This window comes from Euwallacea fornicatus, chromosome 14 (genome assembly GCF_040115645.1).
Source record: "Euwallacea fornicatus isolate EFF26 chromosome 14, ASM4011564v1, whole genome shotgun sequence".
In the NCBI taxonomy this organism is placed as follows: domain Eukaryota; kingdom Metazoa; phylum Arthropoda; class Insecta; order Coleoptera; family Curculionidae; genus Euwallacea; species Euwallacea fornicatus.
Genome location: NC_089554.1, coordinates 1,755,302 through 1,777,007, shown reverse-complemented (window position 1 = coordinate 1,777,007; position 21,706 = coordinate 1,755,302). Strand labels below are relative to the sequence as shown.

Below are 21,706 nucleotides of genomic sequence, written 5' to 3'. Positions count from 1 at the left end.
GGGGGTCCTATAGTGAATAGTGCATAGCTAGTCAAAAGATTTCTTAAATAAAACAATTAAAATTGAGAATTTTAAAGGATAAAGTACTATTTACATTTTCTGGAAGGGAAAAACAGATTGTTTTGCATAACAGTCTTCGGAGGATTTTTCGTATGGGAGGTTTTTTTGCATTATATTGTATAAGGTGATTCGCAACGCAATTCACGCAGAACAAGTGCGCGTAGAAGACTATAATGTTTTGCAAATAACAAATATAAGATATAAACACAGTGTTGATCTGTTTAAATGTCTTATTTATTTGGAAGACATTCATTTTTAAACAGTATAAATTGATTGAGTACGAGTACAAAGTAGTAAAAGTTACATCATAGATCATGGTTTTATTCCAGGAAGCAATTTTTATTTCGAACTTCTAGGAGGTATATTTTACAAGTTTGCAATTATTTGTAAAATATCATCTTCACATTATACGATGTCACTTCACAAATCGAAATACTATTCTATCGCAGAATTTTTAAAGCATTACGAACGTGTATCGATATGAAAATGCCTATTATACATATAGGTTTCCCATTAAGGTTAACTTTGTTAGGTACCTACTGAGATTGTAACGGGGAATAAGATTAGACGATTCGATGGACAACGAAAGTATTAAAACAGTTTTTTGTAATAAAATCTTAATACAAGCCGAATACATAGGAATAATATTTAAAAAGAAAATAATACAGAGCGATTCACGTTCCCTCGTTTGTTAGAAAGTTCATAGAAAACTCCAGAAAGAGGGTCCCCCTATAGATTTGAACAATTTTTTAATTTTGGTTACTTCTCAACAGTAGTGTGTATGTAACATTTCAATTTACTATCTAAAAACTTGAAGCAGTTTTGAAAGAAAATTTCAAATTTCAAATGAAAATTCAACACGCAATATGTGAGAAACGAACTGTTGGCCACCCATGTTCATATGAATTTTTTTCATAAAATCACCTAAGCAATCACTTGCTGAAGGAATTTAAGGGATACCTTTTATAATAAATCATATTAATGAGGAAGTTGATAAAATGTTATAATTCTAAGTCCACTCTGAGTTAGTGAAATAATTCGGTATAATTTTAAAGGAGCACAAATCAGATTAAAACCAAACTATATTTTATATTTTTAACGTCTCCTGAAACACAACAGTCTTCAATTTTTTTGCGCCAATCATGGTAAAAAGATCGTCGCAACTTATTTATAACGATAAATTACACTGTCTACTAAGGGCTCAACTATTAAAAATTATGATTATGTAGCTTTGCCATATTGAATTAGTGCATAATTTGCTAAAGCGACGGAAACTGTATAATACAATGTTATGTGCCAACGCGCATATGAATAAAACTTCAGAAAATCCAAAACTTTCTAACAAACGGACTACGTAGATCACCCTGTATTTCGATTTGCTTTATGCGAATGCAAAATCCAAAAGCACCCAATCCGGATGTTTGTGACATAAAGTTGATATTAATACGTCCTTTTGTAAGCAGTATAAAAATACTAATTAACTTTGAAGGTGAAAGATTAAAACATTTCTACTTATTTTCTAAATGACTAAACTTTTCCATCTTCCTTAATGCATTTATACCGGAGCGGTTATAAAGCAAAGAAAATTGTTTGAATATTGTCATCACAATATAAAGTAGTGCTACTAAGGTGGCATATACCAAGAGAAGTTGAACGAAAGTTTCCTAGATAAGAACTTAACCCCCCATTTATTGCACGATCGTGATGTATTTATTGATTTTTCAACAGTAATTTGTTTGTAATCTAGCTTATTTACAAAACACGTTCCTACTTGTGAATTAATATTATTATTATTATGTTCGGTCTGCGCGTAAGTCGTGGACCGAGAATTGATAATTAGCTCATTACCTATCAGCTACTATCAATAGAAACGGTTTCTTGAGTAATACAAAATTACTTATGTACAAAAACAATAATTATTACACTTATTTACACATGTTGTGTAACGTTTAAAACCTAGTTTACAATTAGTTAAATGTATCTTCATAAAAACGTCGTATAATCAGCATGGCGCTCCTTAAGCGCTCACTGGGAAATTAATAAAATCTACAGCTACTCCCATCACAGAAATTTGGTTTTCTTCTAAAGTTCAGCCTTGCAATCGTCAAGGCCTATGGAATCTGAAAAACAAAATTAATGTTGATGAATAAATTCAAAATCAAAAACAATAGAAATGTTAGTTAAGAAGAAATAACAAAGCAAACATGTGGTGTTGATGATTTGATGTCCTCGTAATATGTAGTGAAAAAATTAAAATTTTGAGGATCTACAATGAGTTCCATAACATACTGGGTATTCTATCTAAATAAAGTGAGTTAGTATAGATTTCGATTCAAATTATAAATCGTAGTCAAACAGATTCTAATGAATAGTGTACATACAAAATTTTAACCGATTTAGCTGTGACATAATTTTTTTTTTAATGCGATATTTTACCACTCTGTATATTAGCCACAAAGATTTTTTAAAATATGGTTCATATAGCAAAGAAGTGTTCTTTCTTATGGAAGATTTCCCTTTTTAACTTTGGCTACATAATTTTGGGACACCCTGTATATTTATAATGGAACTTTTCCTAACCCTCCGTGAAGAATCATAACTGGACCTAATACGGTTTTCTGCAGAGATAAAAAAAAATCCAAAGGGATGACTAAATTATGATATTGAAGCATTATTAAATAATTTGAAACAATCATGATGTGCGAATAATAATTATTATTAAATGGAAACCTACTTTAAACAAATAAGTTTTCCAAAAAGATCCGTAAGTAAATGACTACTAAAATTGTCTATAAGCTGACGTGTATGCATTTACAAGAAGTTAGTATCAAAAACTAAAATAAGACAAATATGATATGATTTTAATTGCAAGAAATACTCATTATAATTGGAGAGTGGTTTCAAATACCTTTTACCTCTCGAAGCAGTGCGTTTCGATGGTGATTTAAGAACCTTAAAAATTGCTGACTATAAACACTTTTTAAAGATCTTACTTAAACAAATAACACAAAGGAATGAAGAAGCATCGAAACAAATCGGTGAGCGAACTGGCAACCGGCACAAAAGGAGAAAAGTCATATGCGAATTACTTACATACACCTTTGGGTCGAAGAGATGCTTTAAATTAGAAAATTAACGCTATCCTATTACATAAAACATGTTATTCTTAAAATTGGGCTTAAGTGGTGCCCGAGCCCTAACCACCACTCCCGGCCTATGGACAATTTTAGTCTTTACTTTGTAAAATCTGAAAATAACACATAATGTCACGATATGATTAATTCTTTTACTGGCAAAACAAATCCGCTGGAAATATGTAAGTTATTGGGTTAATGTTAATTAAGACGGAGTCAGGAATAAGATAGGCACTTACCTAGTGAGATGGCGACTATCTTCATGTACATCCATCTCGGAACTCTTGAATTCGTTTAGTTCCTTCCTAATGGCTGCCTTGTCTTTTGGAGTCAACCTTTTAAAGTAAAATTTTCAATTCAATTCCTTTATATGCTGGCACGCGACTTACCTTGTCCAAGGTTTGTCCGCTCTTCTATCGTAATCATGCGCCTGCGTGACTTCTATGTAGTCGTTAAATCGAATAATCTTCTTTTCTTTGAGCTCTTCGACTGTGGGTCTAAAACTGAGCTTACGCAGAAGAAACCGCTTTTTCTCTTCTTTTTGTTTTTTCTCTTCAGCTGGGCTTTGTTCTAAAAAAACACCATTATCATTCGTTTTTTATCCTAAAATAATGGTTTAAAACTACTTACTTTTTAAAATATTTCTGTCCTCTAACTCCTCTTGGGTGGGCCGCATACTAAGCCTTCTAATTAGTCTGGCACCAATTGCTTCTTTCTCACTTTGCCTTTCATTCTCTGATTGAATTTGTAAAATATTCCTGAAAATTGATGTAGATCAACATAATATTCCATTCTTAGTTAAATCACGCAGTAAAGATTCATTTTCAGAATTAATCACGCACCTATTAATTAATTCCTGTCTGTCCGGCCTCAAAGACAACTTCAGAGATAAACTCTCTTTTCGCGCAATTTTCATGGCCAAACGGTTTTCATCGGAAATGTTGCCCTCGTTGTCCCGATATGGGATTGGTCCATCGTTGGAATCCGAATCGGTATCATCCTCCCTGATGACCGCGTGGGGCCGAGTGTTTTCTTTGTTTTCCGTTGTCGACGGAAGCCCCAAGATGAATTTGGGTTTGGAACTGGAAAAAAACATTAATAAGTAAGATCGCTCTTTCTGTAACAAAAATTCCAAATTGAGAGGGTTAAAAACTGATTTTATTAAAAATGTCCATAATGCTAGAACAAGTTGTAGTGGGTGTGAACAATATTTCTAATTAGTTTATTTTTTCAAAGTGTATTGTGATATTAACATGAAGTTTGAAGGAAAGGTGTAAGGGCATACTAACTTTTTTCTACACCGATGTTAGAATAAACAGTGTAAAAAATCAGCACATAAAGGCAATTTTCATGTAATGAACCTTCATACTATTATGTAATATTATTACGCACCATAGCTGATTCGAATTTATAACTGAACATTTCCATGACAACCACGTGTGATGTTTTAAGATTGCGGAATATAAAGAGATCAAACAGCATCTTTGGAGATTGGCACCATTAAGATTTCAATAAAGTTACAATTAACAGTTGAGTAAACAGTAAAATTAATTTTCGAATGGAGTAGATGATGAGGTTATCCACATTTCAGCTTAATATCACAGATTAGTGAATAAGAAATATCGTTGAAACCCAGTGTAACTATCGACTGAAAGTCATAAGGAAGCCGTAAACTTTTGTATGGCATATTCCGAATAATATATGCTGAACAAGAGTTAAGCTTAAACCGCAAACTCAGAACTAAATTCCTAAGGTAGAATAGTGAGAAAAATTAGTTTGGGTTGGTTCAAAGTTGGTAAGTCAAGATTGATTTGTTAAGTAGGCAAACGAATCCACAAATGTGTTTTAATTGTGCATAACGCATGAAGAAATAATAGGAACATTAATAGGAATGTTAATGATCATAATTATTTGTTATTACTATTTATTTTGTGCGAGTACCGTAAAGGAGCAATTCGATAAAAAGGTAATAAATGCAATAGTAATCGCAAATCAATTGGGTCCATGCCCAGTTAAATTCAAAATATTTCATTGCATATTAGAAACCAAATTCGCTTTTTTCTTCAAAATGTAACCAAAAATGTATGTAGGAAAGTGTAATCTCAATCACTGTTCACTCTTGCGCTCGCAAATCTTCATTAGAGGAGATACGATCATCAAGCACCTGAAGTAGTCATTCATTTAACGAATGCTTTTAGACGATTCCGTCATTGAAAGTGTCACTATAAATCACAACAATATCGGATCTTTTCCTCTATTTTAAACACCCTGTACCTCGAATTATGAAATTTGAAACCCAATTTGCACATTAATTATGAAATCAATCATTACTCTTGGGCCTCCCTCAAAACTGAATTTAACATTTAACTTACTTTCCCTCTCGCTTTCCCATTAAACTGCCGACATAGAATGACAATGACAAATAATGATAAAAACGCTAAACAACACGACATATTTACCAGAATTTAATCCTAGGCCGCATCAGTGGCCTTCTGCGTTGAAAACAAAACAGAAATAAAGGTTAGACAAAAACGTTGATCACATTCAGGGGTAATAAAGATCAAATATAGATAACCAAGAACTACATTACGCAGTAAAGTGTTGATAAAGTAACTTTTAAAAAATTTGAAAATTTCAAGTGTTGAAAAAAGGAAAACTCACTTAAAACTGGAATTAAACTCCTGTTGCCTCATTCCCAGCGGCCTATTCTCCTGAGTAGGAGTATCCTGAGGCGTCGATCCACCACTATTCTTTTTCTTTAAAGCCGATTTCAGTGGTACCGCATTCAACCGCGGTTCCTTTGCAGGAATTTCATCGATTCTACTCGTGTCGATCGCAGGATCTGGTTGCGCCATTAGAAATATGCACGTATTTTCTTCTTCACATTCGATGTCGTAATCATCGTCTTCCTCGTTATCTGCGTAAAAGTTTATCAGCACTGGAAGTTGTCTGAACCAAATTCAACTTACCATCATAGTCGTAGTCGCCGGGATTCGGCAAGGGACTAGGAGGTCTTCTAGGTTGAGGACTAGGCGAACTGAACATGGGCGGTGGTGGGATTGGCCCTATCTCCGACAAAGGGATGGGGGGTTCTGGTAATTCGCACAGAATAAACTGACCATGTCCCACGCCAGGAGGCAGCGAGGGAGGTGCACACGGGATACCATGCGGCTGTTTCTCTTGAGCCGGGGGCGTTGATCCAGGTGGACCGATTTGAGAACCTTCAGCAACTGTGAAACGATTGCGAAATGTAATAATCCTGATAAAACTTTGCCAATTTAATTTACTTACATTGTTCGCTATGGTAACATAACAACCTCCTTGTGAGCTTGCCATGACCCAAGGAACTGGGCCTTTCGGGCTTCCGTGAATCATCTCCCGATTGATAGTGCGAGGGTTGTGAGAGATGCAAGGGACCCTCTCCGTTAGGGGACATGGCGCCGTTCTGAGCATGGCTTCCATCAGTCTTATCTTTTTTGGGCTCTGAAACAAATTAATTCACTTATCCAAACTGTCAGAAATACATAAGGTTTGCTTAATTTACTCGTAGATTTCGAAACAAACCCTAACGTTTATTCTTCAAAAGGTTTACTCTCTGCAGGCTATTAAATCAAGTCAGAAAATTCTAACAAAGCGTACAATAATAACCCGATACTGCCTTGAATTGAGCAAATGAAACATACTTAACAGCTATAAATAAACCACTTTAGTAAAGTGCCATTTAGCATATAATAACAATTCACAAATCTATAACGTTAACTCTCAGTTTTGTTTCTGTAGACTGATTTCAGCCAGACTAGCGTGCACGGTATCTCATCAGACATCAACACTCTTCCATAGCAAGGTAATTGACACGACTTTGGTAAGTCTTACCCTTCGTTTTCCTAAACGAGGTGCCTTTCTTATATCCAGGGGGGAGGAACATGGCGGGTGGAGTAATGGGGACCGCGGTGTCCCAGTAGGGGACAACGTCAGGGTGGCTTTGATTGGGATCGGGCAGTTCCAGTTTCGGTTGTTGTTTCTCGCAACGGCGGCGTCGCCGCCCTCCAGGGGTGAAAGTTTTCACAAGAAAACCAACTCCAGCGTTCATCGTTTATACTTTCGATGTTAATGGTAGAGCAACAAAGGCGCGTCAAAGCGACGGTTTGATGGCAGTGTTTAATGCTTCAATATCTGTAGTATTTGTTTTCCATTAGTTTCGGAAATGTTTCTACTAATAAGCTGCCGCAGTAGTGGCAGAGAACATGCATAAATCAGAGCTATTGTTACATAAAAATGAATATCTCACAATAAAGAACAATCTGATTACTACTGTTTCAAGGAACAACTTGCACCGAAATCACTGGTCACAATTTAAAAGCGACAACGCGGCACGACATACATCAGTCGATATGCGCAAAACTTAGCCGCTGCACTTTGTCGAAAACGTTGTGCAAACCAAATGCTGTGTAGGTTGTCTCGGGATTCTCGGTATCCCACTCAACATTTCGGAAACAAGAATAAATTTATCGAAATAGCATTGTTTTTACACGAGAAGCTATTTTTAATCATTTCGAATTCCTAGTTTAAAAGTCGAATTTTTAGTGGGCTTAGTAATATCTTAAGATGGTGGTAGGGCAGACGCCGAGATGATCGCAGGTCCAACTAATTGTAAACGTTTGAAAACTTTTTTTATAAAGTTATTTTAAACAATCCAGACGAAATTCCATTTTCTCTAAAATGGAATTTGTCAAACGTTCTATTTCATACAAGAGATAACTTCAGCATAGATAATGGTTTGAGTTTTATCAGGTAAATGTAAGCCAAAATCGAGCATATTTTCAGGCCATTTCGTAGATTTTGTAACTTGCAGCTTAACTGGAAACGATTTCCAATTTTCTCATTTGCCACGATCATCCTCTCAAGTGCGTTTACTATCGCTGTCGATAAGAGGGTAATGGTTATGAAATTCTTCAGATGGGGAAGTGCCACTGTCCCAAAACTTACATTTTACGATAGATACAAAGTCGATCAATTTTCAATCGAATCGAAAAAAGGTTATGAAATTCGAACATTTGCTTATTATAGCTAGGAGACATTTGGCGTTCAAGACGCTGATACCAAATTTGTTTTTTTGAAATGCAGACCTGACATATTTATTTCATACTTTAACAGCGTGTGTTATTCCTGAAAGATCGATGTACCATTTTTCATCAATCACATACCTCAAAGAGTGCAAATAACAATACTTTGTGAAAAATACATTCTCCTATCTTCGTTCATAAATGAAATTTGCAGCAACTGTGTCAAATATTTGAGCCGTATCAGTAGAATATCGGAAATGCTATGAGATAGAGAAGTCAAATTGCTCTTTGAAGCTTGAAATATGGTAAAACAATTAAATTTCAAACCAAATGATATGATTTCTCCAAGAAATTCTTCACATCTGGATACCACTACAACCTTTCATCAATTGTTAAACCATGCAGTAACGGATAGCAAAGCGCGCAAAAGCTAAAATTATTAACTGAGGATATTTTTAAAATACAAAAGTATCTAAGAGGCTATAACACAATTTAATCAACTAGCAACCCCTCAAGGTTACACCCCTTTTCATTAAACATGCTAAAACATTTCCAGCAGCCAACTTTATTAAGGAAATACGGGCGAGCTATGATTTCTTACCAACCAAGCGACCTTTTCTTGAAGCCGTAAAGCTCCAGGGGCCTCTCGGAGAAGAAATATTGGTAAACAAAAAAGCCCATCATAAGGAACACGCAGCCGATGAACAAAAAGAAAGCAACGAATAGAAAAAATATTATAAAAGTCGACGGAGGGTGGGTCCGTTTACGGGTTACTATTTCCAACACTGCCATAATGGAGAGTTGAGGCGGATGTGTTGGGAGTCACTTTCCGCTGGGGACAAAGCAAGTTACGAGGTCGCGATCACTCTGACTGTTCATAAGAAAAATACGGACATTTTCGTAATTCCGCTGTTATTGAAATTATTTTGGAAAACTGGTGCAGTTAAGCCATAAGCTGCACAACATGTAACAAGTTTCGACGACAACACTGACAACAGGTTTACACGGAGAAACTCTTCAGACTAACGCGTTGCCAGGGTTGCATTTGGTTATATAAAAACAACACATAAGGCCTTGATCATTGTACAAAAACGAGGAAATGTACTAGGGTGATATCAACTACAGTACATTTACGACACATTCGCGTCAAGAAAGACCAATGCGGCTAAGAAATGTCTAAATGGGGCTGGAACATGTCATCGAAAATCCATTTGGTAGGATTTTAAAAATCGGCAAATTCGATAAAGTACAATTCGCCAAACTAAAATTTGTACTAAAATTGTACAAATATCCGCAAAAGCTGAGCTCTGGCGCTGGAGAAGTTCAGCTATGGAGGGCGTCGCCAAAACACGATCGTTACACGTCTCTCTGCAGCATCCAGCATGACGTCAGAGGAAGAAATCACACTTGCAGGGCTCTATTCCTCCGGGGCATAGTTTGAAAATAACATTTTATTAATTTCCCAAGGAATATTTTAATAATCATCTATGCGTAGAATCGAAGATCAAATCTGTTACGCTCATAAATTTTAACGAGCAACGCAAAAGCTTATAAATAAATCCTTTCCCAGTTTGCCAGGGGTAAATTCGTGATATGTTTAGAGCTAGGTTACTCGGCCAGCCACACGCTTTACCTGCTAGAATGCATGGCGAAGGCCTTTTAAGCCTAACGAGAAATTAGAACTCAATTTCATTTGGTAATTAGAAACTGGTTTGGGAAGACATGAAAGAGCAACGGGATTGGATTCTCTTGTTGCCAAAAAGACATGGGGATGCGTGGAAGATCATATGACGGTTTGCAAATTTAATTAAGCACACAACGCTGACGAAATCAATATTTTTAAATGCTTTCGGAGTTGACAGGTATTTACCTTTGGGGTCACTCCCAATGACGGCCAACTACGTAGATTCCACGAGGTCATATTTCGCGAATTAAAAAGTTTTCTTAAGACTCTGTATTCTGAAACGACTGAAAATCGGTACCCGCAGATATGTTTTGTATGTTATTCGTGCTCTACATGCAATGAGTACACTGAATGCATACTGTGCATGCAATGTGTATGTATATCGGATGCACACTCTGCATATTGTGCGTGAAGTGATGGGAGGCTGAAATATTTATTGACCTCCGTACATCGTTACTCAGAGACCTACGACTTTTATTAATAATGGTTCAGCAATTTCTTCCTAAGGTTTATAATTCACGCTTTCATCTTCATCACTGACCACTAAGGAGTGTCTAAGTCTTACAGGACAAATCGCCCATAACCCAGCTATTTCATAATCTAAACTTCCGCTCTATCCTTGACACATAGAGTCGTAAAGTCGGGCTTTAAAGCGCACACACATACAAATTTTAGTGGCGAAACCCAGGTGACTTTATTTTCCGTGGTAAATGTTTAAAGGGCGCCTTCGCGCGATGATTACCTGAGCAATGTGGCTCGAAAGGAATTCCCAAGACTCCCTAAATTCTCGACCTAAACCGCAAATACCGTGAACCACACACGTTACCTTTATGGTTTTTCCTATCGTCTAATCAATAATTTTTACCGCAGGAGCGTGTTTTGTTTTATAAAAAGGCCGATATAGAAATGCGGCGCAAGATTTCCTGCTGAGTATATTTGATTTTGAAAAAAGTAATGTGTTTATTGTACATACACTGACTTTCAAAAAAACCGCAACACCGAGAAGAACGCACTGTATGTATTTGAAATTTTTGTGTGATTTTAGACTTGTAAAGAGAAAAAAATGATAAAAATTTCAAGTTCGTATTTTAATGCGATTTGAAGTTTTTCTTTACTTTTTTATCTGTGACCATCGTTCTTTTTACAAATTTTTTTACGGGTAGATGGCGATAAAAGTACTATTGTTAGTACCATATTGAATGTGTGGTAGTGCAAAATGCCTCGTGTACGCCAAAATGCAGTTAACTCCCTTTGAAAGGGGAAGAATTGTTGGTATGCATGTAGGATCCGTTTATCAGATCGCCGCAATATTTTGTAAAAATTAATTAATTAATATAATTGTTGCCGTCTGACCAAATCGAGATGCAAATAGGAGGATGTACATTGTAAAGTAGCTATAATTTAGGCTAGGTTAGGGGAATAAAGAGTGAGGTACCCTGATGATACGCCCATGTGTATGGTCACTGAGTTCATGTGGTTCGTAGCATTACTGGAATTTTCCCAGTAATTATCCTTGGTTGAGCCGCATGAAGTAAAAGAAAGTCGAGCATCTCTTTGTTAGAACCAGGAAAGAGGGTCGAAGAACAGTCGACAACGGTTCTGACAAAGGATGGTTTATGATGTTCAGATATGGCCGGCCACATGGAGGATCGGGAATCGTTCTCTGGTTAGGGTACGCCGCTGGTTTATTGCCCCAAAAAGTAGCATTTAAGGTATTGGAGAAACTGGGACGAGGTAACGAGTCGGTGAGGTGTCGGCAGTGTCGTGAAGGAAAAAAAGTATCATCTTAGTTAAGTTAGTAAGTAAGTCCCTAATTGTAACAACTCAGAAATAAAACCCTAGACAAGTTAAGAAAAAGCCTACATGCATGAGGCAGTTTTACCTTTCCGCGAAATTGCACGTAGATTGGATCGAAACGCATCAACAGTGCTAAGAGCTTGGGCTTATTGATCTGACGAAGGGTCAGTAAATCGTCATCGTGGTAGTGACCGTCCAAGAATGACGAACCGACGCGAAGACCGGCGACTTCGTCGTTCAGCGACAGGCGCCCCGTTTGAAACAATTCCGTCTCTTGGTGCTAACTGGGTAGCCACCCTAAATCGAAGGGTCACCCTTAGTACGATGTATCGCAGAATTCGAAGTTTTGGACTAAACTCATATCGTCCTATGCGTCAGCTTCCATTATCACGAAACCACAGGGTGGCCCGACTGGAGTGGTGTCGTCTGAGAGTGCAATGGGTGGATGAGTGGAGAAGAATCGTGTTCAGTGATGAGAGCCGATTTTGTTTATGGCGATCTGATGGACGGTTACGTGTTAGAAGGCGCAGGGGAGAGCGATTAAATTTGGACTTTTCGGAAAGGCGTCATTCTGGTTTAACACTACGTGTCATGGTTTGGAGTGCCCTCCAGTATGGTAGTCGGTCTCCTCTTGTTTTCATTTATGATAGATTAAATGCTCAGAGGTACATTAATAGTGTCTTAGAACCGGTTCTTGTACCATACATGCACGACCATCCTGGAAGCACATTTCAACAGGATAATGCGCGACCGAAACGATACTTTGAGGTGTTTGGAAGTTGAAAATTTAGATACTTTGCTTTGGCCAGCTCGGTCTCCAGATTTGTCCCCAATAGAGCATGTATGGGATATAATGGGTCGGAGACTTCAACGTTTAGCTCGCCCTCCAGAGACCATAGATTAACTCTGCGAGCAGGTGCAGATTGCCTGGGATACAATACCACAGGAAGATATTGACAATTTAATTTTAAGCATGCCACGTCGCTTACAGGAATGTATTAATTTAAGAAGAGATTCCACCCATTATTAAATTATTATAAAAATTTTTCACTTATTCACGATAATTTTCTTTAGATATTTTGATCGTTTTTATCTATTACCCGACCCAAAGTAATGCCAGAATTTCAAACGTGTACGATGTGTTCTTGTTGATGTTGCGGTTTTTTTGAAAGTCAGTGTATTTCAAACATTTATGCAATAGCAAGTTTTGACGTTAGAAAATGGAGATAGAAATTTACAGAATTATTACCGATTCATTTCCGATTAAATTTGAATAACTGAACAGCCTACAAGGCAAATATGTTTAGATAGTTCTATTGGGTTCGTTCAGGAAATACTTCCACTTTCGTAAATAGGATTTAAATTTGAAGTCAACTAGTGACAAGCAGGGTTTAAAGGTTGGATAATTAATTTCCTTAAAGGCCGTCAAGGACATCCGCTTTAGCACGTGGGGTATTGCTGCTTTTCTGTGTAACGCAGCAGTACAACCGTTGGACGGGTCACTTATATTCCTGTCAATGCTCACTTTGCACGTGCTCTCGTCAACGAGTGGCCCGAAGTGGTGTACTTTAAAAACATCATAAATTCTTGAATTAACAGTTCAGCGGAAAAATATTCAATATTTCGTTTTCACGAATGAAGGCCTCATTTCGAACCGATATTTTTTAATCATAAAATAATCTTAATGGCATTCTTTGTATTCATAAATTTGCTCGCGACATCTCCCATTTGTTCAGAAAATCAATTCTATCTATTTATCAAATGGAGAGTTTTCTATATTAACTGTGCCCTTTAAACGACAAATAAAAACTATTTAATCATAGTTAAAAAAATTTTTTATTAGACTAATCAACAAAATGTCCCAGGAAAAAGTGTCTCCCTGAATATCTTGTCCGTTGTTTGCAAAAAATGACCATGAAACACGTCAAATTTGATAGGGGAGGGACATTACTTGGTGAAAGTTTTTTTCGACATGACATCTCTCTATCCCTGTGAATCACCCCTTTCAAATTGGAAGAAGAGTTGTGTTATACCTTGTTTCAAAGGTAATTTTATTCTCTACATAATTAAGCTTTTACTTTTTATTTTGCGTATATCTGCCTTGTAAAAATAAATTAAAAAAAAAAAACAAATTACTGGATTTTAACCATTTTTACCGAGATTTTATTTATTTTATCATAAGAAATGTTGAAAGCGACCTCTATGAACCTCCTCCATACATATTCACAACCGATGCTCGAAATGTCGTCGTATATTATTTAACATTTCTGGTGATATTGATCTGCACTCTTCGATGATTCGGGCACGTAAGTCCTCGAGGAAATCAGATTGTGTATCATGGATTTTGGCCTTCAAATGTCCCCAAACGAAAAAATCCAAACGCTAAAGTTAGGGGACTTCTTCTGCCAATCCATCTTCCAGGAAAATATTCACCAAGAAATTGGCAGACAGCAGCAGTGTAGAGGCGTTCAACCTTGTTGAAAAACTAATTCCTGTTCTAAGGGGTAACCTTTTTCAAGTATTTCAGTTATCCTGGAAGGCTGACGTCTTGTAGAAATTGTAGGTAATTTTCTCCATTTCAGTTTCCAGAAATGAAAAATGGGCTAACAATATGATCATCCCAGATCCCTGCTCAAACGATCAATTTTTTAAGTTCTTGAGTATGGGTCTTTTGGAACAAATAACGATTGATTCCACTACAGTAACAACAGTTACATCTGTTAACTTCACCATTTAAATAAAACAAAGACTCATCAGCACTGTATTATACACTTAATGTCTGTTTAAATGTGACACGTCCATAAAGGAGTCGTAAAATTCTAATCATCAGTTGAAATCGTCCTCATTTAATTTCTGTACTAGTTTTATGACATAAGGATGAAATTTTACTTCTTTTAAAATTCTATAAACGGTATTTTTTTTGAATCTTCGGATTCCTCCTCAATCTTTCGTACAGATGTTTTGTTCTCCATTTGAACTTGTCCCAGAATCGTATTTTGGACGTGTCATGGCACGTGATGAACAACTTCGTGTTTTTCTATTGTGGATGGAACCAGTCTCATTGAATTTCGTAAGTAACTAAGGTGCACAAGGGTGACATACCATTTTGTAAGAACGATTTAAATTGAAAACACGAACTGCCGCTCTTGCAGAATTATTGTTTTTGCAATGCAGACTTACAATCTCGATTCTTTCTTGTAACGTGTAAACCATTTTAAACAAATTAAAAATAGAACGAACTGCAAATTGATGTCTTGCCACCAAGTACTAAAACCGCTAAATACGGAGGAAAATATCAATAAATTGTTTCTCTAAAAAAATTAGGGGTTATCAATTTGAAATGGAATATTCAAATTGCCATCGTTATTGATACATTTGGTACGTCGAGACGTTTTGAGTCTAATTGTACACTTTCAACGTTTATTACAATAATATTTATGTTTAAATTAAGTTATTTTGTTAGTGTTTAATTTTTACATTACCAACGTACAAAAACAAAAAGTAAAAGTTTTACGATGTGTAACACAATTTCCCTTCTAATTTGAAAATTTGACAGGGGCGGTTCCCAGGGGTGGAGGGACGACATTTCGAAAACAACTTTTTCACCAAATAATGTCCCCCTCGCTGCCAAATTTGATATGTTTTAGCGCTTTTTCGTTTTACAAACAACAGAAAAGATATTTAGGGTGGATACTTCTCTCTGGGATACTCGAGATGGCTAATTCGATGGGAACAATTATTAATTTCGATAATTATTCAATTTTTGAGTAGGTAACATGTCTTTCCTCTAAATGACCTCTATCAACTTCAATGCAGTTTTAAATTTTAAGTTCAAAATTTTGCATTACAAAGCGAAGCAAATTTCTATTTTGGTATTGATTCCCGAAAGAAAAATTCATCAATTTGTTAAGATTTAATCTAATTATCAGGATGAGCAGTTCTATAACAACGATTTTCAAAAAATTTTACCTCTACTTGTTCGTTAATGGCGTAAAAATTCTCACGAACAATTTATCAAAAAACTCCACAGTGGAAAAGTCGCTATTTCGTATGGTGTAGCAACAATTCTGGAGCTTAAAGGATGGATTCGAAATGAAACTGCAAGAATTGATTAAGATTTGCTTCACTGAGTGATGCAAAATTTCGATATTTTGAAATTTTAAATTGCATTGAAGTTGATGGAGAGCATTTAGATGAAACAATTTTAAAAAATTGAATAGTTATCTAAATTAAGAATAATTTCCATAGAATTAGCTATATACTAGTTCAATGAAAGATTTTTTACTTTGGTTAAAAAGTTTTTATTTGACTTCTAACGTGCATAGTGTAATATGGGAAATCCTGTATAAATGCCCTATTTATCTCATTTTGTGTTATTACTGTGGTTTTCCAACCAAATACACCGCATGACAAATTATTAATAACAGCCAGAGAAATTAGTATAATCGAGATTGAAGTTTATGCTACACATATGTATACAGTCTGTCCCAGATAATGGCGAACAACATGGGGGTCTCAGAAAGAGTAACAGATACAAAATGGTTTAAATTAAGAAAAAGTTGCGCAAATTAAAGCAAATTAATAATCCGTTTTATACCCGCTAAATTCCGAAGAGTTACGACGATATTTGAAAAAAAAAACGAATTGGGCGGTTTTCGTTTTTTGCAAATAACTGTTATGCAGTTACAGTTAAGCGAATTATTAAGACACTTTTGGGGAACTTCTTAGCAGTGTTACCAATTGTCTTTTTAAGCTGTTATTTTTGGAAATAACCTATTAAAGTTTTGATTTTCATATACTAGGAGCAATATCAACATACGTATTTACGACGAATGTTTACATATTTAATATCGTCATACAATTCCCCTTACAGGCATATATTAGATTTGGTATTTTTCTCGGCAACTCTGTGTTAAACAATTAAAAATAGGCATTAAAACATTTTTTAATAAGTCGGCTATAATTTTTACTTGTAGCAATGGTTCACAATAAATAAATAAATGTTATGAAAACGGTGAAAAGAGCATATTAATGTTTTGACAATAAAAGTGAACAATAATGGTTGAACATTTGTTATAATTCGAAACTTTTATTCGATCCAAATTTAGCTATCGTGTTGTTATTGAAAACATAATTTAATTATTATTTTTTAAATTTTTTATGCTTATTTCATGTCTACGCGTAATTAAATGTAATTACGCACGCAAATTTAAGGCTTTCCGACTTTAAATATTTTTTACGGTTCCATGGCATTTATTTATTTATGACGTAACATTGCTATAAGTCAAAATCATAGCCGTTATGAAGAAATATTTAATGGCGGTAACTCATAAAATTTCGGAAAAGAATACCAAATATAATACATGGACGGAAAGGAATTTTTATGATAATTTAAAAAATGTAAAAATGCGATATTTGGCCTATATGAAATTACGAAGTTTAACAATTTATCTCGGAAAATAAAAACTTAACAAGAAAACTTACAGCACTGCTAGGAAGTTTTTAAAAAAGTGTATCAATGATATAAAACTTTCATTCCTCTATCTGAAACCGGTTAAGAGTTATTTGCAAAAAACGAAAACCTCCAAATTCGTTTCTTTTTCGGAAATCTTTGTAATGATCCGGAATTTGGTCAGTATAAAAACAGATTATTAATTTTCTCTAAATTGCGCAACTTTTCCCGAATTTAATCGATTTTGCGTCTATTAGCATTTCTCAGACCTCCGTGTTGTTCATTCCTACTTGAGAGACACTGTATAGGAACGAGAATTTAAGCCTAAACCTAAATTATTTCCACATTTATCGCAATCTATAGATGAATCACTACTAGGACCAAAAATCTGATGTAATCCATATCTGCAAGGAAGCCTACAATACCTATATGCCAAGAATTTTAACTCTATGGTTTCGGTCTTGCAAATCAATAAAACCTGTGACACTGTAACAAAGTATCTTTGTGTACGTTGCTGGTGATGTGACATTCAATCGATTCCTTTAGGTAAACATAAAATTAATACACAAGTCGGTTGCCAGGAAAGTCTGACTTCGACAAAATCAAAAAAATGCAATAAATACATGGAGCTTTCAAACGCAAAAGCAGTCTTTTAATATTTCAGCCCTAAACCTGCCAGTTTCCTTTAAGGCATGTATATATAAATCTCGCGAATTACCAGGAGAGTTGAAAAATATTTCCTAGTGCGCCACTAAATTCTCATTTATGCGGCCCAGTTTCTCGACGACATCGTACAGACAAATTCGGGAGTGTACTCTTCATAATATATATATATATATATACAGGGTGGCGCAATAGTGTGACAAAGTACCATATCTTCCTTATTTTACAAAATTAAAAAAAAAACTGTTCGTATAAAAGTTATACGTGAACATACGACCTACATTTAAAAAATATTTTTTATCATATAGGGTGTTGCATAAAGACAGGTGAAAATATTTATTCATTTTATTTAACGGAACCCCCTATATATTATTGTATATTTGGATTCCTCGTAAAATTCTCTCCATGGTAGGATAATTAGTTTTAAATAAAATGAATAAATATTTTGACCTGTCTTTATGCAACACCCTATATGATAAAAAATATTTTTAAAATGTAAGCTGTATGTTCACGTATAACTTTTATACGAACAGTTTTTTTTTTAATTTTGTAAAATAAGGAAGATATGGTACTTTGTCACACTATTGCGCCACCCTGTATATATATATCTCAAATTTGAACTTGAGGTTATGGGCCCATTGCATATCGCTGTTTTTCCTGTATTGCTACTTTTTTTGGGAGAGAACCAACAAACCCACTTTCCACATGACTTCCACATAACCCAGAGACACAGTTTCTATATTGCACCGAAAGCGTCTAGAACATCCTCCACATACCAAGTGAGCGGTTATCGGTTATCAATAGTGCTATTTTCGAGTTTCGTGCGTGCTTAGTATAAAATTATAAGCTATGCCGTAATAGCAAGTGGTGGCGTGCATAACTGTATTACACGTGAACATTATTCTAACTCTTTAATATTATTTTTTCAACAGCATTTTTATTGATCAAATTTGTCTACGCGACCATTAATACGGTCAATTTTACTTGCAGAAGAATGGAAATTTTGTTTTTGTAATAAATGCTTGCTGATGTCAATAGTCAACAACCCGTACGAATAAATAGCAAGAATGAAATCAAAATTCGGAAAATGGGCAATACGAAAGGGAAATTCTCTTGAGTTAAAGAAAAAGACACATACATGCAGCAATTTTAATTGTGCGTAAGGCACGAAACATTAATACCAAATATGGTCAAGCATGCAATTACACTCAATTTTCCCGGTAGGTTTTTTTTTATATACCTAGATGTCTACAATAACTGATAGTTAAGCGGTTTACTGCGAAAGAAGACTTTATTGCTGCTTGCACAGCTTTTATAAAGCTATTGAATTTTATCTAAAATATGAAACCTATGCGTACTCTTTTAATGAGGCCATAAAACTAAACAATCATTCAAAATTAAAAACTGAAAATATTTCCTTATAATACATATACGCATAAAACGGCAAAAAATCCGTTTTATTGAATAACAGTCTTAAGTAAGAATAGCACGCGTAATTGCAGAATACTCGTCAAGAGGCTTAAGTGGAATATTTGAAAGCGAAATTGCTATTCAGTGGCAAAAATGTATGGTATTGTGCGAAAGGAAATCGCATGTTTTTGTAGAAAATCTAATATGAATTTATTCAGCAAACGAAGTCATTCAACAACAGTGAGAATTAATGCGCTTATAAATATGAAAATCAAATTTGCTTTGGCCTTTATTTAATTTTTTGTAGTACACTTGAAGCTTATTGTCATACATTAGATGGAGAATTTATAAAATGAATCAAAACAACACAACATTCATATCAATATTAATTTAGCAATTTCTTGATAATAGCCTCTGCTTCTGGCCGAGAGATCGCTGGAAAATGAGAAACTACTAAAAGAAAAATAATTTATAAAAAAGAAATAAACTTCTATAGAACGAAAATATTACATTTCTGAGTAAATAAGGTATCGAATCTTTTAAGTGCAATAAAATCTAATAAAACCATTCGCTTAATATCTTTTCTGGATATCATTTTTGGGCTATTACCACTAACAGGATAAACTGTAACTTTAAGACTGCCCTGTAGTAAACATAAAAAGTAAAAACTTTTTTAGTATTCACGTAACACTTCATACAGTTCGCGATTTATTTTGCTGAAATTTGATATTATGCACTACATGAGCCAACACATCAACGAGGATTTAATATTTATCACTTGACACTATATATTTTTCCAGCTATTTTTTCCCAACATTAAAATAAACATAAGCACGAAATGTAATTTATGCAAAACGCAAATAGTACCCGATTCTGGAATCTAGAGATTCCCCGGTAGTTTCCTGGATTAACTGATTCCAATAATCTACCTGTCTATATCTCGGCTTCGTATATGCTCGAACCAATTGACTAGTGTATTGTTAACTTTAATTGCGTATTAATTTCCATAGGAACAGTCGAAATAGGGGATTTGTATTAGTCAGATTCTTAGCCTCTACGGAAATTAGCTTTAAGTTAAAGTTATGTACACGGTAATAATTTAGCCCAAAGAACTATGATACTCCTCAAGAGCGCAGAAAACTTAAGTAGCTGCTGCTCCTCGGACAAATAACCTTTAAGAGGTTTCTTAATTTGCGTCTTATAAATGTGGTTTACCGTAATTCTAACGATAAGCTATTTTAACTAAACACTAGATTCAAAACTTGTTAATAAAATGCTAGACAAATATTAAAGAACTTTCAGTTTCATTATTTCAAGGAATCCCGCATCAATAGATGTAATTAAGAAAGGTGATTAATTATTGCAACCAGATGCCTTTCACACCAAAATTTATAACATTAATACTACTATCGCCTTCAACCCTTATCGAAAGTTCCAAACGATCGTAGTCGTTATTTCGATACAAGGCTTTTCCAGTTCATGGAGTTTCAATTTTGATGGAGTGAGAGGGTACGTAGGAGAGAGTAATAGAATTTAAGACAGAAAGTGTCAGCTAATTTGTTGTTCCATACATTCTAGAGCTGTTCCCGCCAGGCATCTAACCAACACGAACTATTTCTTATAAGAAAATCTTCAAAAAACAAGTTAATAACGAGTACAAAGTGGTCAGGTTTGTATTGTTGCCACAGAACATTCCTTTTTTCAAAGCAAATAGAGAAAAATTCATATTAGAAGCGTTAACATTAAGTACTTTATTGGAATTTGCTAGTGAAAATTCAGAACCACCTGGTATTTCGGTGTACGTTGAAGATACTGGACTATATGGCTTTTATCGATCAATATGCTTAAAAAAAAAAACGTCTGTCTATAACAACTTATCTAAAAGAAGGTATGAAGACCAATAGTAAGCATTAATCTCGACATAAACAACGTTCATCTTGTTGTTCAAAAGTATATATCCCCAGTTTGATATCTCTAAAACTGAAATAGATACATTTTTATATTTTGCCACTGATTCAAGCGTAGATCAAACATTTGCACACTTGACTACTACGAGTGTGTGTCAAGGGCAAACAAGCACACACTCAAACATAGTAATTCTTAAACAATTAGAAAGACCATAGATGTAATACTAGCCAGGAACGGTTATCAAAATTTTTTTATTGCGTTTAAAAATCGTATATCGCCCACAAAGTGTAACGATCTGAAAATTAAAGTTTAGAGAAAAACATACTGTTTAAAGATGTTCTAATAATATATACCTTAAATTAAAACATTAAGAAGTTATTAACACGTTAATAGACAATAGTGAAAGTGTGGACAACAGATTTTGAATGAACGTTTGTCGGCGAGTTGGATTCCGCTTACTTACTCAATATAAAAAAAAACTTTTACATCATATGATGTTTACTTTAGTGAACATTATGGAATATTATTTTTCATC

The 21,706-nt window shown here is 35.0% G+C and overlaps 1 protein-coding gene across 7 annotated transcripts in view; it reads right to left on the bottom strand.

Annotated features, from left to right (window-relative positions):
* Window positions 1-272: 272 nt before the first annotated feature.
* LOC136343252 (phosphatase and actin regulator 2-like) overlaps window positions 273-21,706 on the bottom strand; it is a 51,635-nt gene continuing 30,201 nt past the window's right edge. For 5 of the 7 annotated variants that reach the window (XM_066289848.1, XM_066289853.1, XM_066289852.1 and 2 more), the window contains 10 exons: window positions 6,486-6,677; window positions 6,164-6,424; window positions 5,856-6,111; window positions 5,654-5,686; window positions 4,037-4,276; window positions 3,825-3,952; window positions 3,584-3,764; window positions 3,434-3,529; window positions 3,154-3,307; window positions 273-2,180 (listed from right to left, as the gene is read on the bottom strand). In XM_066289848.1, the coding sequence (XP_066145945.1) occupies window positions 3,199-3,307; window positions 3,434-3,529; window positions 3,584-3,764; window positions 3,825-3,952; window positions 4,037-4,276; window positions 5,654-5,686; window positions 5,856-6,111; window positions 6,164-6,424; window positions 6,486-6,677 (1,496 nt within the window). In that variant the 3' untranslated portion in view covers window positions 273-2,180; window positions 3,154-3,198. The remainder of the gene's footprint in view (window positions 2,181-3,153; window positions 3,308-3,433; window positions 3,530-3,583; window positions 3,765-3,824; window positions 3,953-4,036; window positions 4,277-5,653; window positions 5,687-5,855; window positions 6,112-6,163; window positions 6,425-6,485; window positions 6,678-21,706) is intronic. The other 2 variants (XM_066289851.1, XM_066289849.1) reach the window with 2 other exon arrangements.